Source organism: Nomia melanderi, chromosome 3 (genome assembly GCF_051020985.1).
Source record: "Nomia melanderi isolate GNS246 chromosome 3, iyNomMela1, whole genome shotgun sequence".
NCBI lineage: Eukaryota > Metazoa > Arthropoda > Insecta > Hymenoptera > Halictidae > Nomia > Nomia melanderi.
In genome coordinates this window covers 17,651,582-17,675,063 of record NC_135001.1, presented here as the reverse complement: position 1 = coordinate 17,675,063, position 23,482 = coordinate 17,651,582, and the positions used below count along the sequence as shown (strand labels likewise).

The following is a 23,482-nucleotide window of genomic DNA, read 5'->3' as shown; positions in this document are numbered from 1 at the left end:
AGTAATTGGAAAATAACATTAACCTAATTAATGCGACGATACTAATTGGATACATTCTACGCTTGATGATCGACTCATGAAGGTTGTAGATAATCATCACGTGTCGCGACGATAACATTACCCATTTTATGGGAAGCGTGCATTGGAGTGCGATTTTCTGATTTGGATAAATAATCTCTTTAACGGTGTGCTCATGCTCGTGTTATAAATTTATAATTCCGCGCAATATGTTGATAGTGATACGTCACGCGATGTAGTTGCTGCGTCTAGATTCGGTTCAATAAAAACATTGCACGTGGTTGTACAGCGCGCATTGAACTTGTTTATTCGTGTAAACACAACACATGGACGCGCATAGACAGTGTGTACTTGATAGCGAAGACATCTCCGTTTAAATGCTAATTCGCTATACGATCATACATTTAATGTCAAGCTGCTAACTGCAAACATCACATTCTAGTAAAACACTTATGTGTATCGGACGCTACTCTTTACTTTTTTAATAAGTTTCCTTAATTTTTTTAGATCCTTTTTAGATTCGATACACGTTTTAATATACACTGTTTTATGTCGGGCTTTTAATAAATAATACTTTAAGACTTTTATTAAATACAAGACACTGTAAACATGTGAAATATGAATATAACTGAATAACAAAACTGTTACTCGAATAATAAACAATAAATACACATTTTCCTAATACTTTCGATATATGATAAAATATTAAAATTATAACAGGCAACTATATGTCAGGAAAGTATACTTAGTTTATTCAAAATAGAAGTTATGGTGGTACATTGGTCTTTTATTGTTAGATAAATAAACATAATTTTATGTGAAAATCAGGTCTGAGGGGTTAGTATATATGAAGATTACCATACTATGATTAGTAGTCTTTCAAACATGAGTTAATTACTATTAACTTTCCCTTTTTTAATGAAACGAAGAACTATGGTATTGAAAATGTATGCAATTAAAATGAGTACCTGTAAATGAAGAAAGATGATAACGTTATAATTGTAAGTGAAAGATATTTTAGTTTCCTGTGTTAATTAGATCAAATTTTATTTCGTTAATGTTGAATATATTATAATTTTAATCACAAATGAGTTTTCTCATTGCACAGAAACGGTAATGTTAATTGAAATGGCACCGTGAATGTCTTGTATGTAATTGGAAAATAATTTAAATATTTAAATACAAGTAATTCAAATTTAAGTAAAGTATTTTACTTAGTAAAGCGTTAACACGTTTATACGAGTTACATAGGATGAGTATATTATTCATTATTAAATAATTAGTAAACTGTTGCGTACAATTTGTGCATAAATTATTTATCATTAGTGTTCCAAATTATTATTTAAACAATTCTACATTAGAATTTAATAGTTAAACTAATCGTAGATCTGCCGTTCGTATGATACGGTTCTCCTAGTCTTCTATGTCTTCCATATGTTGCACTGAAAATTACATTTTACCTTTCCCATGCAAAATACTTTAACACTAGAACTACCGAATATTTAATACGATTAATATGTAATCCCTATAAAAATTGTAACAATAAATTATTTTCAGTTTCTGTCGACATTTATTATAGTATTCGAGTGAAACTATTTAATTCCAAGATCATTTCGAATATTCAATGCTTTTAAGATACCAATAATTGCGAAACAAGCAAATCGAAACCAATCATTTTAACTGGTACGGTAATTCTAGTGTTAAACATACATGAAAATTTCAATTTCCACATAATACATTTTATAAACTACAAAATCACAGAAAAATATCTATAAATGAAAAATTCATTAATTCGAGTTATAACATAAGCAACAAATTTAGTAACTATCGTAAAAAATTTCAACAAGTTTTGCCAGCAATATTAGATTCGCAGGTTACTAATCCCGAAGTGCTCACTGTTATTTCTCCAAACAGCCTACGCCTGCGGTACGACAAGTTTTATGGCACAGTCGTATTGCGGTCAAACACGATCGCGTCGTACAATCCTCTCTCATACGTTACGGTTATCGTTCGAACCGTCACATCAGACAAAGTTGTACAACTCGTCGAACGATAAATCGTACCGGCTGTAAGCACTTTAAGGGCAATAATATGGGTACCTTAACCAGTTAACTGTGTTTGACGAGTATACACGTCATCTTAAAACTCTTAATGGTGCTAACTTTTGCGACGATGGATTATTTATTTTTTAAGACAAACATGTAATTATTCTTCGTTTCGCTTTAGTTTTTCGTTAGGGTATATTTTAAGCGCATTTGGCCTGCATTTAACGAGTATACACTTCATTAGTTGATTTTATTGCGCGCACAATGAGAGATTTTCCAAACTAAATTCCACACTGAACTGGTTAAATGATATAATATTACGCGTGTGTTTTTTCTTCTAGGGTATCTCATCAGAATTCGAACATTTGCAATTTTTCTAGTAGGAACATAAACATTTTTACTTGGATGACGTTATCATAGAAATTCATATTATGGTGTATAATTCTTCTTATTGTTTATAGATAGCTGGATTGACAAATTGAACTAATCAATTGACTTGGACTGAATATTATTTTCCTTCGTAAAATCAGCTGCAATGAGGCTCTGCGTTGGTCAATTGTGAAGATCAGTCCAATATATAAATTAATTGACTTAAGAAAAATGTTATGAAATGATTATTATTGTGAATAATCATTTGTGAACGTGTTCACTTATTTGTATATCATTTGTTCATTACGTAGCCTACAGTTTTACTTGCCTCTATGATATGATCATTAATTATATAAATTACCAATCATTAATGGAATTAATAATTAAATAAATATATACTCAATATACATATAAAGTTATATCATTTCGTTGCGTAAAATACAAAATTTGTTTAATTAATCATCGTTTTTATAAAAAATTCAGCTCTTTATTTACCTTCGTTTTACATGATAACTGTAAGAAGAAACTATTCCAAAGAAAATGTAATTCTAATCACTTTTTGTATAATAAATGAATTTCACGAAACTTTAAGAACCTACCACATTTTCTGAAACAGATTCAAATTGGTATTAGTTTCGTTTACGGGAAAGTTTGTATCTGTAGAATTTCAAATGATTTCGGCGAAGTTGAATATTAATGCTACGGAAATTCCTAATGTAGTAAAAAGGCGATAGTTTACATTTCAAGCTTATAAACATAAATATAAGCAGTTAGATGAGCATAACTAACGTTCGTTTCGAAGGGAATGGAAGGACGTAATGGAAAGACATGTTTATCAATAACATCAAGGTTTACTTTATTATACTATAATATTTATAGTTGAATAGGTACTTGGAACAAAGTTGGACACAAAGTATGGTAAATGAGTTATGGCACATGATATGTACAATATGGAGGAAAATTTGCTTTCCTTTGTCATCGTTTTACATTGCGCGCAAATTGGTGTGCTTCAGAACACTGTCTATCCTTTTTCCCTTCGCAATATATTTATCCTTAAGAAACATGGTACGTCACAAAAGTGGCTCCTCACGGTATCAGCTACGTCTAATCATAGTCTACAGGCATCGTTTCGTTTGAAGAGGTACGGGTGTCCGTTTTCATCGGTCGGTCGAATCTAAAATGAAATTCCGTAAAAACTATCATACACCGTAGAGTCCGACGACTTTACAAAAACTCCTGTGCTATAAAAACGACACGAATGGTTCGCCGCGAAATTTCCGTTTCTCGTTTAGCTAACGTACAATCGTAAATCGAAAGCGAATAAAGTTTAACTAGTGCATCAATTATTACATAACAGTTTACAAACGCATTTATTTACGAGTAATTATATATACAAATTCGTGACAGTCCCTAGAGCAAACTCGAAATAACGAAAGTCCCACACGAATCGAATGGCGTACGCTAACTCTTTGCGAACCGTCTCTGTTTGCCCGACAAATTAATTCCCCCGATAAACTTTCTCATTGTCTCCCGTGAACGCTGATCCAAGTTGCACGCAACATATTTACATATAAATTCTACAATGTCAGGCAATTAAACTAATACTTTATGATATGTCTTTATTATATTATTATATCGGTCAATTATGGTCTTACTCGTAAATGGTGTTCGGATACTTTTACAATATATCCTACTGTATCTTGTCTTGTATATTACAGAACCGCCTTCGTCGCCAAATCGCGTCGGTTTTCTATACAATGATCGTTTGCAAAAAATTCATAAATCATCTCGAACGCTTACAACTATACCCGAATGCTTTTCTCGTTCGATTGTTAACGATATCGAAATCCTTCCTGTTCGTGCGAATAAAAGGGGACAATCTTAATCGCGCGCCATTGGTATTTTCTTCTGATTTTAATCGACATGGTTAGGCGGGGCTTTGAATGTCGCGCGGAACCGCGTCTCGTCGAATTCAAACGTCCGGTCGCTTAGAAAGACACGCGAATGCTGTAAATAACAGTGGTCACTGGGTGTGTGCGCACGTAATCGGAACTCCATTTCGCTATGATATGTAAACGGTACTTACGATTTTGAGTAATCGTTATACTTCTAGTACGCAGCCTCGTTCGCCTATTATACGACTCTCGCGTTAGCTTCGTCTATCAAGCTAAACGTGCATAGAGGCGAGGGGACTCTTTCAATCACAAGGCTCGGCTTTCGACGCGTGGTCGTGAGTGGGAGAATCTCCTCGCCCCTTTGCACTTTTAACCCTTTGAACTCTGCAGGCTCCAATATTGCAGCAGTTATAATATTAAATACTTTAATGAATCCTGAAGAAACTGAAACTATTCGATTTTCTACACATCCAAATTTTGTACTAAGGAAAATAAAAGATCGAGGAAATGTTATAGCATTTCTAATTTTCGCTAGGAATACTGTAAAAATTAGTGGCAGTTGCTGATAGATTACAAAACAATCTGGAGTGCTAATGGTTGAATCTAATGCCGACGGAGCTAACGCGAGAGGCGGACTGTACTAACTTTTCATCTTTAAAATAGTCGTCCTCTAAATTTATTCGAAAGTCGTTCTTCTCACGTTCACCGCAGCCGTCAGGGTCTGTAGGATTAAACGAACGCGAAACGAGGGGAAACCGGATGAACAATAAATTATACAAAGCCCATTGAGCGATTTTGCGCTAACGGTAAGTGTCGATTCGAAAAAGGAGCCGGCTACCGGGAAACCCACCACGCATACACCTATCGAGTAAGATTCTATGTTTAACAATTCATTTTGGCTTCTCTTTAGATTTATTATAAACATTCAATCTAGTTACTGACAGTAATTATTTATACTAATTAGTACTTCTCGTAAATTCTTTATACAAACCCTCTTACAGTTGTACGTGTCAACGTAATACTCTTTGGTTACATCGTTAGCTTAGCTTTCTTCAAGCGTTCGAAACGACCAACGCCGCCGCGTGCGATCGTGTTTGTTTTTAAATAAAGAAATAATTTATACACATTTATATTTATATATATTTATATGTATATGTATATATGTACACAAAAATCTTCATTTTTCTGCGCATGTAGGTATACGCGACCCTTTTCCTCGAGTAACTTCTGTTCCTTTGCACTGTTTTCTGTGTGTACGCCGACTAACGTAGGACGATCTATGCAAACTGAAGCGCAATTTCGTGCTCTCGACTCGAAGATCCGCCGTGACGCGTAGATGCAACGTACTGTACAATTTTGAAGAATGATAAACATTGACGTACCCATTTTGTTATAGCGACCTCTTAACAGTGGACCCCTTTTTTTATTTACCTGGTAAGTATCACAAATTTTACATTGGGCTTGCGAACGAAAGGATGTCAATTAATTGAAATCTTTGTACTTGATGTCGATAGAAGTTTTATATTTATATGGAAATTATAATGGTTCGATAATTACGGGCAATGAAGTGTTGTTAATTAAATATTAGACATTTTTTGGTAATACTCTTTTGAATAGGATTAACAAATACTCTTTGAAAGCATCAGCGAATGCGAATAAAGCTGTCGCTTTTAGTTTTCCTTGCATGCGCCGTAACATTACCATTCTGTTTCGATGTGGCGTAGGAAGAATTGGAATCCCTCGAATGTCATTAACATAATTCACATTCAAAGACATTCATTTAATGAATCTATTTCTACTAATCTGAATCGTTACTACTTGAATTTAAACATTGATCTCCATCTCAGGATATAGATCACTGATAATTGAGTCTCACGTGTCTTTTATATTTAATGCGTCGTTACACTACATTCCATACTAGTTGAAGCTTAAAACTATGTCAATCAAGATTTATGAATGAAATCGTGAGCTCGATCAATTCGAAAACTTTGGTCAACGAAGTTGAGAAAAGAACTTTGCGTATAAATCACTAGTACTCTTTTTCTTCGTTTTAATACAAGGGAGTTATGACAAATTATTCATATTGGAAATCATGTACAGTAATTTGTATAATAGTAATAATAATACTTTTCCTTCGTAAGGTTTAAGTAACCCAGCAATTTTATTGCTAATTAAATAAAAGGATTATGTGTTATATAATAAAGCCACGTAAATAGTTCCTTCAGATGAAGTTTAACTTTAATTTTGAAAGTCAAAGGTCTTGGTTGGGTCAATGATATTTTAATGTATCTCGTATCGCTCGTAATTACAATAAAAATTATTGCTCCAGTGTTCGCCTTATTATTGGCTAATGGTTTTCTCCTAAACGATAAGTGTACAGGAAATTTAGAAAAGGAAAAGGTTCCAGTTCTTTTTGTAACTAATAAGAAACGGGTGCCAATTTTTGATTAAACATAATTTTAAAGTCATTGTAGAATCGACGTTTATATCGTGTAGGTAATATATAACATTCACTATTCTCCGAAAGCGTTAATTAAAAAATATCGCAGATATCTGTTTTCTTTCAAAGAGTTTAGGTTTCTTTCTGAACAATCATGATACATGCTTCAAAGGGAAAATAAATGGCTCACAGTTCGATCACATTTAAAATGATACAGATGTAAATCGTCGCAGAAATGTTGACACAGAAATTGATTTTCATAGATCATCCTACGCGTTGAATATGGATATATGCTTGGAGTTCTTGTAAATGGAGGATTATACGTATAATACACAAGCTTTGCACTCGATTTATCAACGAGCAAAAAGTTGAAAAAATTTCTTCTTACCATTAAGTTCGACAAACATTACCGGATTGTACATGCATCTGAATATAGACTAGGCGTCTCGTAACGAGATTAGAAACGTTGCTTGTTGCTTCGAAGTACTTGGCACGCGGGATAATGAGAACGCGATTGAAGTTTGCAGTCGTGCGCGAAACGACGATATTGTTGCGAGACAATTCAATATATTTATTATTGCAATGTTACCATGGCACAGTTAACGATTTTGCCGTATGTTCGATGTAATTGCTTTGAAAATTTTGTTTTATGCATAAGATAAGTGACCCCTTTTACAGACCACATGATATTATGATTGTTTCGTAATAAATATTTTCATCGGGACAATGAAAATTATAATTAACGTTTTTACCGAATATTCATTATCAGATAATATAAATGGTACTTTTAGTTTTTCACGTGTAAGGTAAATATGTATAAAGAATTCGTAATAAAAATTATCTTCAGTTTAATGTCTTATTAATCTACCGGTACCGATCGTAATACTTTTAAATTAGATGAACGAAACACACTGTCTCCCTTCTGTTTAATTACCAACTGCACTAGTTTATAAATACGTGATTTCATGATACGATGAGCTGTTATTATCAAATAAATTGCCAAATAACGTAATATCAGTCAACAGCGAATGAATAATTAGAATATATAGATCTCAGATACTTATCTATATTTTCCATTTATTTATTTATTAGAAAGCAGCTGGTGGTAAGGGGAAACGTAGTCATAAGTTGGACCATTTACCTCATGCAACCGAAGAAAAAAAAGTGATTGATTGATATACAGAATTACAATAATTTATTCGATCGACAGAAGGTTCTCATTTGTTTCCTTCAATAATTGGTATATACAAATGTGCACAATAGTGATCTAGAATTTTGCCTTGAATCCTTTTAGGTAAAAGAAAGTGTACACGGCACATATACCTACTCGCGCCAAACAGCAAGGCTTCTAGGTGTGTACATTATGGTAATAATAATCGTTAAAAGCATACTGCGATATGACTTGTTACCCTGTCTTTAGTGTCTACAGAGAGTTCGTCTCTCGAATGTTTCCACTTTCTGGGCGAACACTCGGGCATGCCTGATCAAGTAAGTTATCAAATAAGTTCCTTATCGTCGCACTAAATCATCACGATGGGGGAGAAACGGTTCTCGTGTGTCTGTTGCAAGTAAGTCTGATCTCGGCTCCGACGAGTTGACGTAGAAAAGAATTTTTCGAGAAGGTACACGGATAGATATTTGATTCTGTAATTCTATTAACGATACAGGACGAATACAGCGTTGAAGTAGTAACATTACGGTATTCGAACATTCAAATGAAATTGCTTTCATAAAAGTAAGGGAAATGGACACTTCGTGTGCAATGCATTTTGAAATGAGCTCACATTGTAGCGAGGTGATCGATTTCAAGCAATTTCCTTCGTGTGACTTGCAAATGTAAATGAAGGGGTGCACACCTGAGTATTGTTAATGCACGACATTCAGAAATTTGATTTACGTTATTGAAGATGCGTCAATATTTCACTACTTTAAAATGCAAATGGAATAAGAATCTTCCTTGTTTCAAGCACTGTGCTTGTAACAATTGACTTTGTCCTATGAAATAAAATCTCTTGCTGAAAACAATGAAATGTAATTTGTGTAGTAACTTAAGAGATTCTCTATGTTCAATCATAATTTAATAAAAGAAAATTGATAATTAGGAAAATGATATGTTTTACAGAAATACGAAATGACAGAAAGATATGTATGTTATGTAATATTGTTTATCGACACTTTGTAAAAATAATTTAATTCATATTATATTTGTTAAATACAAACAATAGTAGAATTCATTAGGGCAGAAATATATCTTCACCGAACGTGTTCATACGTTCTACGAAATCAGAAATCAATAGTCATTTATCTTGGAAATATGTACTAGGGAAATTACATGTTTCAATTTACTTTTCTTGGAATTTGCCTCAAGAAATAATGACAATATTGGCTAATTATATTTGCGTGTTCCGATCATTTTCTAAAAATATCAATATCTTCTTGATACGGTAGGGCTTCCATTCTTTCTTTCTGTCTCGCTCAGGACTGTCTCTCCCCTATTGGGGAAACTGAGATCAGTATTCAGTGTTTTCCACAATTACAGTACGGTGTATTGAAGTTAGGAAATTGAAAGTTAATATTTTTCAATAGGATACATAAACCTGCTATTCCGTTTAAACTGTATTCGATAAAAATATTAATTAAATATCCATAGTAGTAACCTTTAATTTGAAAAATTCCGTAATAAATAAATAAACACATTTTTTCCTTGATGTTTATTTTTATAATGTAGTAAAAATGAAAATTAGTGAAAATATTGCCAATCTACTGGTTAGAGTATATTACAAATGAATAAAATCTGCACTTTATGATTTTGGAAACTTGTCTTGAAACTTCTTCAAAAACTTCGAACACTTTTGTTAGAAACCATCCTTTGGAAGTTTGCGTGCGAATCTCCTTTCATTCATTATATATTTCTCCATAGACCGCATTTAAAGAAGCCAATTTTATATTACAATTATGGTATTTTTATGGACAATGTAAAATCAAGCTTCCTGTCAAGAAATGTTAATTTTTCATTTCATTTGATTAAAAATAGGTGTAATCACAAAGTAGAGAATGTAATTTTAAGGAAACATTGCATTTGTTGCTTCCACATTTGGAAGCATCGTAACCGATGTAATTCGGTGAATAACAAGAAAATTAAAATAAAATATCTTTTGTAATGTAAAAGTTAGCTTTATTAGTATATTCGAACATCATCATTAGTTTTCTCAGGGAATATTCATAATGGTTACTGGCTTTTGGTGATTTTACATTAGAATTATTCCTTAACAGTCGTAGACAATAATAATTGAGACGTTAATAATAAAGACGAGATGAATTCTAATTCTAATCATTCGTAGTGGACATTCACCTTCAATAACGATAATTACATATTACAAAACATACTTTTGTTACAGCTGACTTTAGATTTGTTACAGTTACATAAAGTTTACTTACCATGCCATGAAAATGCAACGAAAAAGATAAACACTTTATTGCTGAAGATTTAAGTTGAATTTAGAATTTCTAGGAATCTCTAGCATAAACAATACTCTATCTTCCCATTAGTGTGTGCAAAAAGTAAGCATTATTTTCCGATTACTCTTCATCAACGAATCAATGTTAACAAAACTAAAACAGTTGAGTCCTGTCTCTGTTATAACATCTATTTTATACAGGATGGATAATATAACTTGATTACATTGAATGATTAATAAATTATATGTTGTATAAATAATTATTACACACGAAATTCGCATGATTCGTGAAGACATATTGTTATATTTATTTACATAACAGTTTAAGCATTTCTTTCGTCGAAGAAAGTTTTTTTAATAATTTAAAGGTTGTTTTTATATTTTTTGTTCAGGACATTTTATCCTGTGTGTAACAATTTGAAAAATATTAAACATTGAGTAAGATATTATGTTTTACTCCTTCTATACTTAAAAGTAGCCCTATATTCTGTTATATTTCGAAACAATATAAAATAAGTACCGTAGAAATAAATTTTCACAAAATAAAGCAAAATACGTCTAATATCTTACCATAGGACCCATATTTTAGAATTTATTTAAAGTTATGTTGTCCATCTTGTAGAAATTGTATGGACCTATCAAACAACATTGACTGTTTATACAGTCTAGTTCACACATTTGATTAAGAAGATAGGAGATCGAAAAGACCCATTAGCTCCATTATCTTTTATTTCGAAAAAATTCAATTTATATGTTCTCTCACGAGATTCTTTCTTACTACCTCAAACAAAGGGTATAATCGAGTAATATCATTGCTTGACGAGTGTAAGTAATGTAAAAATAATGTAAAAATTATAGCATCGTAACAATAATAAAATAAAATATTATACAGAAGTGAACAAATTAATACAGCTCAGGTCAAGAACGATTCAAACAATTTCAAATTAAAAATTATAGTGTCTCAGACATAAACTGCATATAAAATATAATTAAACAAAATTCTATAGGTACTATTGAAGAATTAGTACAGAAATCGACAATAAATTAGCCATTATTAATTATTATGAAAAATCTATTTTTCATAAAATTTTGATTAATATTTAGGAGTACTGAATGAGCATATCTGCGTTGAGCTGGAATTAGCAGAAAAATGTCTTTATTAATTTCTCTATTTCAGCCAGATTATTTCTTTTTTCAGTAATGGAACAGGACATGATAGGTATGTACTCGGACCGCAGATCTTTCTGAATTTATCAAATACAGTGAATATTACTTGCAAGTTTCTTTTGAACTATATAATTGTAGTTTAGGTTGAAACAATTTAGATTTACATACATTAACTTATTTTTATTGAGTATTTTAGGATTGCAAAATGAAGATCCGATCTGTAGAAGAGGAATTAATCTTCAATTTTTATTAAACAGTAACGTATAAAAGTAATCAATCCATAATAAAGGAAATCGAGAAAAACTAATGGAATTACCTCAGCTACACTTCAATAAAAATTTTACCCTTTGAAAATATCTTATATCTACTAACTAATAAAAAAACCTATGTTTTTACGTCTAATTCTGAAGTTTCAATGCGGAGAAATTCAAATAATAAAATGACCCATACCTTTAAAGTATTATGTGAAAATTTAATTACATCGATCCCAACTGAAGTTAGTATAAATAATCAAAGTTATTCTACAAGATATTAAAGTAACATTAAAATTTCAATTAAATTCCATCGTACTACTCAAAGTTACTCATAATTAAGTAAGTAAGTACGATTTTTAATGACTGATTTACTTGAAGACATTATTCTCAAATGTGTTCATGTACTTTTTATACATATAACTTTTGCTTTGCACCGGTTACATAGTCAATAAAAATATGTTAACGCATTTACATGTGAATAATTGTAATTTCAATTTTTCCTAATAATCGTTTAAGAACCAAGATTTTTAATAAGTATTAAGTTTTACGAGTTTATGTGAAACGTATTAATTAAATTAGTTCTTCGTGTCAACTATTTTTACTTTTTATTTTATTTTATTTTTTTCCTAAATCAAAAGAAATCCATTACGGAATCATAAAAGCTACTATTCGATTTCAGTCTTTGTCAATTACTCTTTCATAATACTCACTTGCATACATTTTTGCATATAGTCTTAAGAGAAGTCTGTCTATTTGTTATACAATCCTAAGAGTATATTCCATTTTCTAGAGTCTAAGAAACTAAATTCTTTTAAAATTTGCGAAACCTTGACATTTTAGAAATATGACTTTAAAGGATTCTAGGTTGAAATGTTACACACGATTCGTCCGACTCGATTAGAAACATTATGCTGAACTTTTATAGCACATGCGTGCAAACCTATTATCATCTAAACTGAAATAAAATATATATATTCATTCCTCTTTATTTACAAACAAAAAGTATATATAGTTATCATATAATTGTCTCTCTTCTTTCGCTCCATTCTAATTTAAACGATAACCATACCCTTTCAAATAATAAAGTACCATTGCTGTATACTTTAGATTTTCTGGAAAATTAAATAAAAATTTAATAAAAGAAATGTCACGCTATTCAAAGTTATCATTATTTCAGTCTTTCCCTTTTCGTATAAAAAAAACGTTATAAACAAAAATCCACTTTTCATGCCTACAAAGTTGTTTCTTTCATGCTGTTTGAATGAGTGATTCCATGAATATGCAATAAATAATCATATTATCATACAGTGAGAGCTTCTGGTCCGCCATTTTTCTCAGAGCAGATAGTAGAATACCTGTGGGTCTCTCCACTCTCTTATCTGCCTACTGCGCATGCGTTTTATTTAGCTCGATTCATTTCAGAACAACTATAGCATATTGCTCGGTAGATCCATAACAGATGCGTACGTACAGATCCATTTCCCAAATAAACAAATAACATCGATATACTTCGAAGCATAACAATAATTATGCATGGCGGGGTGTGCACGAGGACATCGTAATACTCGAGGCAGACGAACAAATTAGAAACTTGCTTCAACGACGACCGTCGTCGTCTGTAGCTTCGATCTTTTCGCCTAAAGAGATACTAGAACGAACAAAGGAACAAAATGTTTAAGGACTTCCTTGCAAATCGGTCTCCATTCGAAGTTCTTTTACGCCTAACGTGTAAATGTGTTCGATGTGATCACTGTTATCAGCGGAACATAATTCATTGGACCGTCGTACAGATGCGTATAAAAATAATTCTCAAGGTATTAAAGAAGAATCATGAAAACAAGTGGAACGAGTTTCCGAAGTGAATTCTATTCGCGACAATGTTAATAATCTAATAAAATCAGAGAGAAAGATAAAATAACGAGTAATAACGTAATAATAATAATATTAATAATAATAGTAATAATGATAAAGATTAATAATAATAATTATAAATGTCGTTAGACTCTATATTGCACTAGAATTTCCTTCCATTACCTAGTAGAATGGCAATAGACTATTGCTCTAGAAAATACTTATCCCTTTACGTATGTACAATTTAAAAATTACTACCATCCTCCGTTTACTTTTGACTATTACAATAATATATCGCCGTCTTTGCCGAACATCCTCGTGGTATTGCTCGATGCACGCTGATAATCAAGCACGATCACTTTCTCGTCGTACATCGTACTCGTAACGGGATTCGAACTGTAGTTCGCGGTTGGTTCGTGATCGAACAGCTCTCCAGACCGTGTTCTCGCGCGTGTAACGCCCGGCGGTTGCTTCGCCTCTTTAAACGCTGTTCCGGGTGGAAAGCAATTCATTTTAAAAATTCTGTCGAGCATTTTCGGCGTTGCACACACGCGGAGGCGACAGTCCTGCGTGCGCAGTCGTACGAGGATCTCGTTCGTTTCTCTTCTGTTTTTTGTTTTTTTCTTTCGTGAGTCGATCGAGTTTCGTTGTCACCGATAGACAGCGAAATCGCCAGGAAACAAAAATAAATCGCGCTAGGCCGCGAAATACAGCGAACAGTTCTCGAGAGTCGAAAGATCAATTTTCTCAATGTACGATGAACACGATCCGTCGCGCTCCCAATCGCGCGCGAGCAGGCGCGAGCCTTTGTCCCTTTCATTGTCGAACGCTCAACGATCTTGCCGTTGCAAAATATCAGGTTTCTCTCTCTTCCCTACTCTCCCGTCCGTTATCTTTGTAATTTTTTCTTTTCGTTACGTCTCGCACGAGCGCACAGATTACTCCGGCGCGTTGGGAACGCGCGGTCGATCACGAGGAATACAAATAAAGTTCGTTAATTCGTCGACTAATGCTACAGTATTGCTTCAATATGATATGATACAGTCTTTTCACTGATTGTCCAAAATCACTACATAACACGTTTTCGTAATTCTCTCTTGCTTTCTCGTGTGATTCCCCACCCTTCTTCCTTTCCTCTCTCTCTCTCCGCATCCCCCACCCCCCGCCCCCCGACCCTTTTTTTTCACCTTTCCAGGTGTTCATGCTAAAACCTCGTCGTTTTCTCATCGACACAATTTTATTCGAAACGAGAGACGCGCGTATAAAATGCAAAAACGCGTGTGGCTTATAGCGACAACGAAACATATTGGTTCTCTCGAAGTTATTCCGAAACCGGTTCCCAAACCTTGAAGTCGTCGATAATTTTCGCAAAATGATAAACTATTAGTAAAAGGTAAATAGCACCTTTGATTTCTCTTCTTGTTTTTATACACCGATATACATACATACGTAGTGTATAAATACATTAAATAGATATAAACTTTTTCATTCTCGTCGATGCGGGGAATTAAAATAGATTCCGAGCCAATAAAAATCTAAGTATTACTGTATCCGAATGTTCCAGACGCGTACGACGTTTTCTTTTTTTCTTCCCTTTTCTTTATAAATCTAACGTTGATATGTTTTGTCACGTGACTTCAATCGGGCAATGGAATTTTCAACTATACGTCGATCGCGTTACGCGAGGAGGATAAAAGTTAGCAGTGTCGCGACGTCCGTCGATAAAACGTATCATTTCACGAAGGGAGATAAACGTTTCGGAATGAAACAACTTTGCGTTAATCCTCAAGGTTTGTCCTCGAACTTTCACAGAACTTTCGAGCAGCAGATATGTTCTTTATGGAGTACTGTACCGTGAACGTAAAATCAGCGAGCGAACACCTTAATTTCTAATGTTAAACATTCGATGTTTCGCATTCTTTCCTCTCACGCACGCTCACTCTCTCGCTCTCTTTCTCTCCCTCCCTTTCTCTCTCCTCTCTCATTTCCTTTTTCTCTATCTTTTCACTTTTTACACTGCACTGAGTGTCTTCATTAGGATTAATATCACTTATTTTCTTCGGCGCGACGTATCCACGCGTCGGCTTTATAACAATACGTACTTTTTATACTTTTATGTTTCGAATTGTACTTTTCAAGACGCGTCGATGGCTATTCGCTCTCTTCGTTGCGACTGACGTTTTCTCGTTCGCGGAAACTTCCCTCGTGGCTTGTTTAAAAATATCGCGAGACGCCCCCCCCCCCTAATTCGGGGAATGCTCACAGTTCTCTTATTTTTATTCTGTTCAATTAATAATCAAGAAGTTGCTTTGGTATTCAGACTGCGGATGTAAAATTCATTTGTCTGCGAGGTCTCTTTTTAATTTCTGTTTTTCTGGAAATTCAACGAAACTTGTGAATTCAGACATATTTAAAGCGCACTTCACACAAAGAGACGTTATTCGAGATTTCATTTCCGAGGCATTGTATGGAATACTTTTTATATCGATAACAAATTACGGTGCAATTAAAATTCACGTATTACGATCTGCATTCCATTTCCGTTGGAAACGTTATAGCCAATTAATATATGTAATTTCGGACAAATGGAGAATTTGAAAAACACTGATAGAACGTTGAGTCATGATATCGGCATCAGCGACGATTTCAACAGCTTTATAGAGAGAGATACGAGGGTGGATGCGCTCGTAAACTCTTTTATCGCGATCGTAGCTGATACGCTTCGCAAATTCTATCTCACTTTGCGGATGCTTTGGTCTAAGGATTCCGCAAGCACCCCTCTACTCGAATTCATACGATATTTTTATACAATACGAACAAATACGTTTCGTTGACTAGTTCCTTCACACTCGAACTGTTCAAAGTATCATACATCTTCAAACGTTATACATTGACACGAATATAGTTCGAAACACCAATGAAAGATTCGAGAATTCGCCAATTGTCCATGTTGTTTCAGTTTCTGCCGCAATAAAAAACTGTTAAATGTAACTCAATTCGTAAATACAATTAATAAACAGGAAACTTAATCTTCGGATCGATCTAGAAGCAAAGAATATCATTTCCAATATGTTTTCAAATAAGTCTAGCGCGTTTCGATCACCTTCCATACAACGAACGTCTCCGTGATGCGGCTCGTCGCGTGCATTAAAAACCGGCCGAACAAAAGAATCACCGAACACCGTTTGAACGACGCAACGCATTGTCGCTGACAAAGCCTGTCGCGATCATCGAGGGAAGAAGTCCGCGAACCGACGTGCCAAGAAACGTTTTTCTACGAATGAAAAATCTCGCAGTCGAGAACATCACATGCGCGCGATCGAGCGCGATGACCACAGTACATTCATTATTAAGCCTGTGACAGTCAACTATTGTCCGTTTGGCCGCAGTATCGAGCTACCGTGTCCAAATCCACTGGAAATCGAGAAGCAGTCCTCAAGCCCGAAGCATCTACCGGCGATGCGCGAGACCGCGCCTTTTCAATCCCGCGATGGCGTCCGCCGCCGCCTCTCGCTCCTCGTTTCTCCTTTACGGCCATCCCTGGAACTCGGTCAAGGGCTCTGGTTTAGGCTCGAGACTGGGCAACTGATAGGGTCAGTTTTGCTGTCACAAGCCACCCTCGGGTCAATGTTGAGCCGCGAATTTCATGCGCTTCTGCTTCTGTCGCTGGTTGCAGAACCAGACCCTGACAACGTTCTTCTTGAGGTCTAGCTTCTCCGCGATCGCGGCTATCTTCTCGCCGGACGGCCGCGGTTGTACAGCGAAATACGCTTCTAAAGAGCGTTTCTCGGGCGCGGCTATGCTCGTCCGCTTCCTTTTCTTTTCACCGGCGGGCAACACCGACGGAGCGTCCGGGTCTCGTCTTTTGTTCTTCGCCTGGGCCTCAGCCTCTTCTAGCCATGCTTGGAGGATAGGCTTCAAGGCGATCATGTTGTTGTGTGATAACGTCAGCGACTCGAACCGACATATTGTCGACTGCGAGAGTGCTCCGACCCCGGGAAGCTTCAAATTCGCCAAAGCTTTCCCAACGTCGGCTTGCGTTACGCCGAGTTTAATGCGTCTCTGTTTGAATCTCTCGGCGAACGCTTCCAGCTCCCGGGGGTCTGTGTCTGCGTCCGGGTGCAGACCAGCCGCAGCGGCTGCCGCCGCGGCCGCCGCCATCGCTGGGTGATGGTGAGCTGGATGAGGCACGCTGCCGCCTCCGCCGCCCAGGTTTCCGTGATGGTGATGGTGACCCATCATTCCGTTCATGCCGCCGTACACGGATGGCCCGTGGATCCCGGCGTGATGGCCCGGACCGCCGCCCGTGTTCTCTGACATCGGTGTTAACGTGGTCATCGAATTCGCTGGGTCTAGCATGTCGAGACTCTCCATTCCCGGGTGACTCATCTGGAAAATAGATTTTACAGACTTTTAATTCGCGCTGTGCTCCGGGGACTTTTTTTATTGTTGTTGGATTGAATTGTGTATCTTAACGCATTGCTGACCGGTCACGAGTTAACTCGTGTTTGCACTTGCATTAGTTATTTCAATTTTTGAAATGCAGGGTAATATAGAATATTACAAGAGCAAAATATTCGAAGTTGTAAAAGATACGTTGAAAATTTTATTTCAATTCATTAGGTACGAATAAAGTGTATTGATGCTTATTTCGATTGATTCACTTTCATATTTAATTACGGAATAATAACCAGTGATATGGGATAACTGATGTGTGAAATTGTCGGTCAACAATGCGTTAACATCTTTTTGCTTGTTTTTTCGTTTTAGCTTTGCTAAAGTTAGCTAAGCTACTGCCACTCGACTGTAGTTTAGAGATATTCGTAAAAATACTCTTATCTCTAGAATTATAAACTTCTGGCAGTATTATTGTAAATAATGCAAACCTTAGACGATCGAATTTGCAATGAAGGTTTAGTATTATCAGTTTAATCATTGTAAATTGTATTGCCTGAGAATTGTTTTATTCTTATACGTGCTGTCATCGAGGCTTACGGTTCACATTTATATTTCTAGATAATTGGTATAAGCATTAGAGGTATGATGTATAACGTACTACAATAATATCTGATTGTAGAAAATCATATAAATGCTTAATTTACTGCAAATACCATAAAAATTAAAACTGACTGTATATTTCAAACCTATTAAAATTTGTTGATGGCACCCTTTTCTGCATAATTACCGACAGTTTAGATTAGCACTTATGAAACTCTTGATCGTAATTATCGAACACGTAAAGATCCGATCGTTTAAAAAGTGATATTTTTTTCCATTATGTGAAACTGTTTTTACTTGAATTTAAACATTGAAGTTGTTAGTTTCTATGAGTTATTAATTCTATTTTTTAATTTAGTCTGTTCTCAATTGTGAATGTTTACAAGAAAAGTGTAATTAATTTGTCTTTTTTTATTTGCCTATTTGTGCCTTGTACTGTCCATTTTATGACTTTTGTCCATTTTTGAATATTATGTAATTATAATAATTACAAATGATAATAATCAGCAATCACTTATTCATTTTATTCACTATATATAATATATATAATTATAATTGTTTAGTCATTTAGTTCCCATTAAAAGTAACAGTATTTCTATTGAAATGATTAAAAACTTTCATTTTTTGTCGTATTTAATATTAATGAAATCTAGTCTGTTCATTCAATTATTAAATACACAAATTATGTAATCTTTTCTAAATCCCACTACTCATAATTTAAATTCTAAGAACCATTTTTCCACGTCATTAAATATATCTCAAATCTAATAATTTAATGCATATAATAAATAATAAAACAGTGCAAGACGAATATAACTTTTAAACAATAATGGATTAGCAGAATTTTTATAGCGAATTTCATATTTTTACACAGAAGATTAATATTACCGCGTAATCCTTCAAATACTTTCATGATGTTTATATTACTGTATATTTCGAAAATAAATAGAGATAGGTATCATTAAACTCTGTAAAATTTAAATAATGCCCTAGTATGATTTCCTTTATTATTAATAGAAGTAACTTTTGTTTGTAATAGTGAGAAAGACGAATATAGTTTCACAAATTACAGATTTTAGTTACATTCGCCAAATATACGTTTTGAAAGAGATAATATAATCTTTTAATTCCAAAATATAATAACTAGACTGCGGGTATTTGTAATTTATAAGCACAGATCAAGCGTATCGGTTATTCTTATTACGATATTACTAATTGGTAAAGAATTATCAATCAATCATTCTAAAATTATGAGCCAACATTATTAAAGTAAGTGGATAAATGTTACGGAAGGAATAATAATAAGGGATGAAGACCATCTACTACACACATACATACAAACGCACAATTATGGAGCACGTGCCGTGTTTGTCACTCTGAGCAGAGCGTACGCGACCCCTTACAAATTATTTATGAGGTGTCTTCATATTTTTCCTCCTATACAGTGACGCAATGGAAAGCGTCGCTCGTATGATTCTTTAAAGATTTTATAATATCCGCTCTGCAATTTTCGTATTAAGTGTATAAGTAAATAAATGTGTTGCTTCATTACACTGTCAAACATGTATCCTGTATTTCAATAATGAACAAACGATTTTTGCAGTATGTTTAACACTGAACATACCCTGACCGATCAAATAACCGGTTCTCAAATTTCATTAAGAATTCTGCACTTTCCTTTGTCCACTCAACATTATATCAGTTCTTCTATCGCTCGATTAATTAAGTTTTTAAATGCTTGTCTTTCTTTTCGATTCTCTTTTCACTAAGAAAAACTTATCGTTTAATTCGTTTACATTCATTTTATAACCATTTTACCGGTTATAGTAAGAATAGGTGTATACAAAGTGTCGGTATATTTAGTGTTAAATATAATTTTGAAACCCGTCTTTTTCTATCTTGAATTTTTGAGAAACCGTTTTTTCAAACGAAAAAATCGAATTTTTAATTTTAAACATTGTTTATGCATTAAATATATAAACGTGTCGTGTAGGTAACGTAAATACTATAGACTCTACCAAATGCATACAATGATCTATGTTTTTACAGTATTATAATTATTTCAACATGTTTAAATAATGTTTAGAACAAGCGGGGCACTTGTCACGTATTAAATCGTATATTTTTCAGTTTATTGTGAAAGCTAAGGATTCGAGACAAAATCTAACCGTGTACATCGTGTGATAGAGCAGGTGTATTTTGTGGGGAAAACGTCAGGGAAAGCTAGAACATAGATTTTATTTTCGATTGAGAAAGTAAAATATTTCCGCGGGACACGAGGTACCGGCAGTGATCCTCATCGCCAACGATAGTATAACGATCCCCTGAGTATAATGCGATCAGTTTATGCACACAATTTTATCAGTTAATTCTTTTCTGATATTTATTGTGAAATTCTTTTGAAAGCTCAGGATAATGAAGAGAAAAGTTTTTCAGGTTAGTATTTAACGTGTATGAACCTAAAGGAATCATGTACTGAATATTAAAATATATAAAAATTATAATTTGTTAAACTATGTTATTGCCCTGTGAGAGAACTTCCTATTTTCAAATATATTATATTTGTAATCGTGAAAAATAATTATTTATTAAAATATAAAGGTTTCTATAAGCAGTATTAAGGATTTTTTAAAATTTATAGTAGATTACATAAAATGGTGGGCTTCAAAGCGGAGTCATTCTTAAATAGAAATATATTCGAGAAATACCTGATAATAATAATTATATAGGTATTATAAGCGAAACAAGAAATTTAATTTTATTAATTACTGAATTCAATACAAAGAATTTTTAATTTATTGTATATTTATAATTAATATAATTTAATTAAAATATTTAGATGTTGTATAATTTTATAAAGCCAATCTATCATTTCTTCAAAAATAATCATTTTTAGCTAGAAAGTTATGTTTAATTGTCTGAAGAACTGTACTTTTAAGAATTTTATTAACGATGTTTAAATACGTTTCCGAATGTTATATAATAATAAAATATCCTGTAATATTCTCAAAAATTATGTCACTCTATATTCTACATTTTTAGAATATCTGTCAATTTCGAAACATTTGGGATACCATATTTGTTACGGAATTCTTATATCTCTGTTGTCGAGATACCTTCGCGGCCCAGTTTGCAGAACTGATTAATTAAGATTTAATGAAAGCCTTCTATCATGTTTATGACAGTTCTCTTGCATAATTTCAAGGCACTCCCAATTTCAAAGCTTGACTCGTCTTTCCACTAATGAAAAATCGCATGCTGACATGTAACAAACAAAGTACTCCCAGCTTTGCGAGCCATTCTCGCGGAAATGAAGCATAAAACAGTGAATTATGGAGATCATTTACTTTTTTATACTGCCATAGACTTGCTGCGTCTATAAACACGATTCGGTCATCAGCTTGACAAATTCCCGGAACGGATAATTCGAAAAGTCGTCCAACTGTCCTGGACATTTCTAAACCGCGAAGGCCACCTACTTCTTCCCCTAATATTAGGAACAACATATTGCAGTCAATAATACTACCAGTTACCTAATACCTACTAATCGCAAATTAACCTGCTAACGGTGGAATTTACTTACAAAAATCTCTCGTTCTGCGCGGAATAAAATAAAAAAATGAAGCGTGTACTCGTCAAACCAAAGCGAACCAAAGAATTACACGTTCATCTGGAAAACCGAAAAATTCATCGTTGAAAGAACGAATATCGTTTCAAGTTTCAAGACGCGGCGTATGCTCGTCAAGCACAGTTAACCGATGAATTACAAAAATGTCACATTCTTCTCCATTTCAATGAGACCAACGATCCGCCCCAAGAGAAATAAAGAAATTCATCTTTCGAACAATCGAAAGACAAATCGATGTTCGGCAGTCGACTGAAGGAACTCCGCGTACTTGGCAATCTCAATAAACGGTCCCAAGAAAAAGTAGCAAATTCATTTGATGCATAAATAATTAGAACACGGGGAGATAAACGCGAGCTACCCCAGTGTCCGAATATTTTCGTTGCTCCCGCTGTACGTGCACGGAGACGTTGATGTACGCAACATTTATTCTCACGGGAATATGCAGCACGGCGAGCTAACTGGATGGCACGGTTTCAGTCTGGGGGGTGCTACGGAATACTATAGTTATATCAGAAATACTGAGGGTTGTGGGTGGCGGCTAGCGGCGCAGAAAGAGGAAGAAGGAACGCTAGGTTGGAAGAGGACGCCGGCAAATATAGAGTGAACGAGGGACTAGCTCAGGGGTGTGTACGGTAGGGCCCCAGAGACCTCCGCAATATTTCATCATTATGCTGACATGACGGTAGGGTTAGTCGAATTTCTCTCTCTCTCTCTCTCTCTCTCTCTCTCTCTCTCTCTCTCTCTCTCTCTCTCTCTCTCTCTCTCTCTCTCTCTCTCTCTCTCTCTCTCTCTCTCTCTCTCTCTCTCTCTCCCTATCTTTCTCTCTCTCTGCTGCTCTCTGCTGCTCTCTGTTGCACGGCCTATCACTCGCCACGATTCCTCTCCCTTGCTCCCATGTTTGCTCCCGCCACTTGTGCCAATGATACAAAACTCGTTACATGCGTTCGTGAACGTAATACGTTGGGCGTTAGGCGAACCCGTAGGACATCGCCATTATTGAATTCGTCAGCCTCGCGTATAAAAACAGACTTTATGGGACACTTGCTGTTTGACCATCTGCACGGTAGATCAAGCCCGACAGAGCGAGATGGCGAGCTGTAAGCGAGAAGAGGGTGTTCCTAGCCGCACCGCACTGCGGGAAGCCAGAACTGCGATCCATACGTCCCGCTTGATGGCCAATGTATATACCCGGCGATCAACAGTCGACCAATTTTTCTTTTTATCTAGATCGATCTGATTTCGACGAACGAACGTGAACGTTTATTCGCGCACAGCCCGCAATCCTTCGATGGATACTCTATCGCGGAGAAATATCTTTAGAGTTATCTTCGGATCGCGCAGTGAAAATCCGCGTTAACG

General features: G+C 34.8%; 1 protein-coding gene across 3 annotated transcripts in view; it reads right to left on the bottom strand.

Annotated features, from left to right (window-relative positions):
• Positions 1-9,286: 9,286 nt before the first annotated feature.
• Positions 9,287-23,482, bottom strand: part of acj6 (abnormal chemosensory protein 6) — an 87,917-nt gene continuing 73,721 nt past the window's right edge. For all 3 annotated transcript variants that reach the window (XM_076365637.1, XM_031981935.2, XM_076365638.1), the window contains one exon: positions 9,287-17,886. In XM_076365637.1, coding sequence (XP_076221752.1) covers positions 17,122-17,886 — 765 coding nt within the window. In that variant the 3' untranslated portion in view covers positions 9,287-17,121. The remainder of the gene's footprint in view (positions 17,887-23,482) is intronic.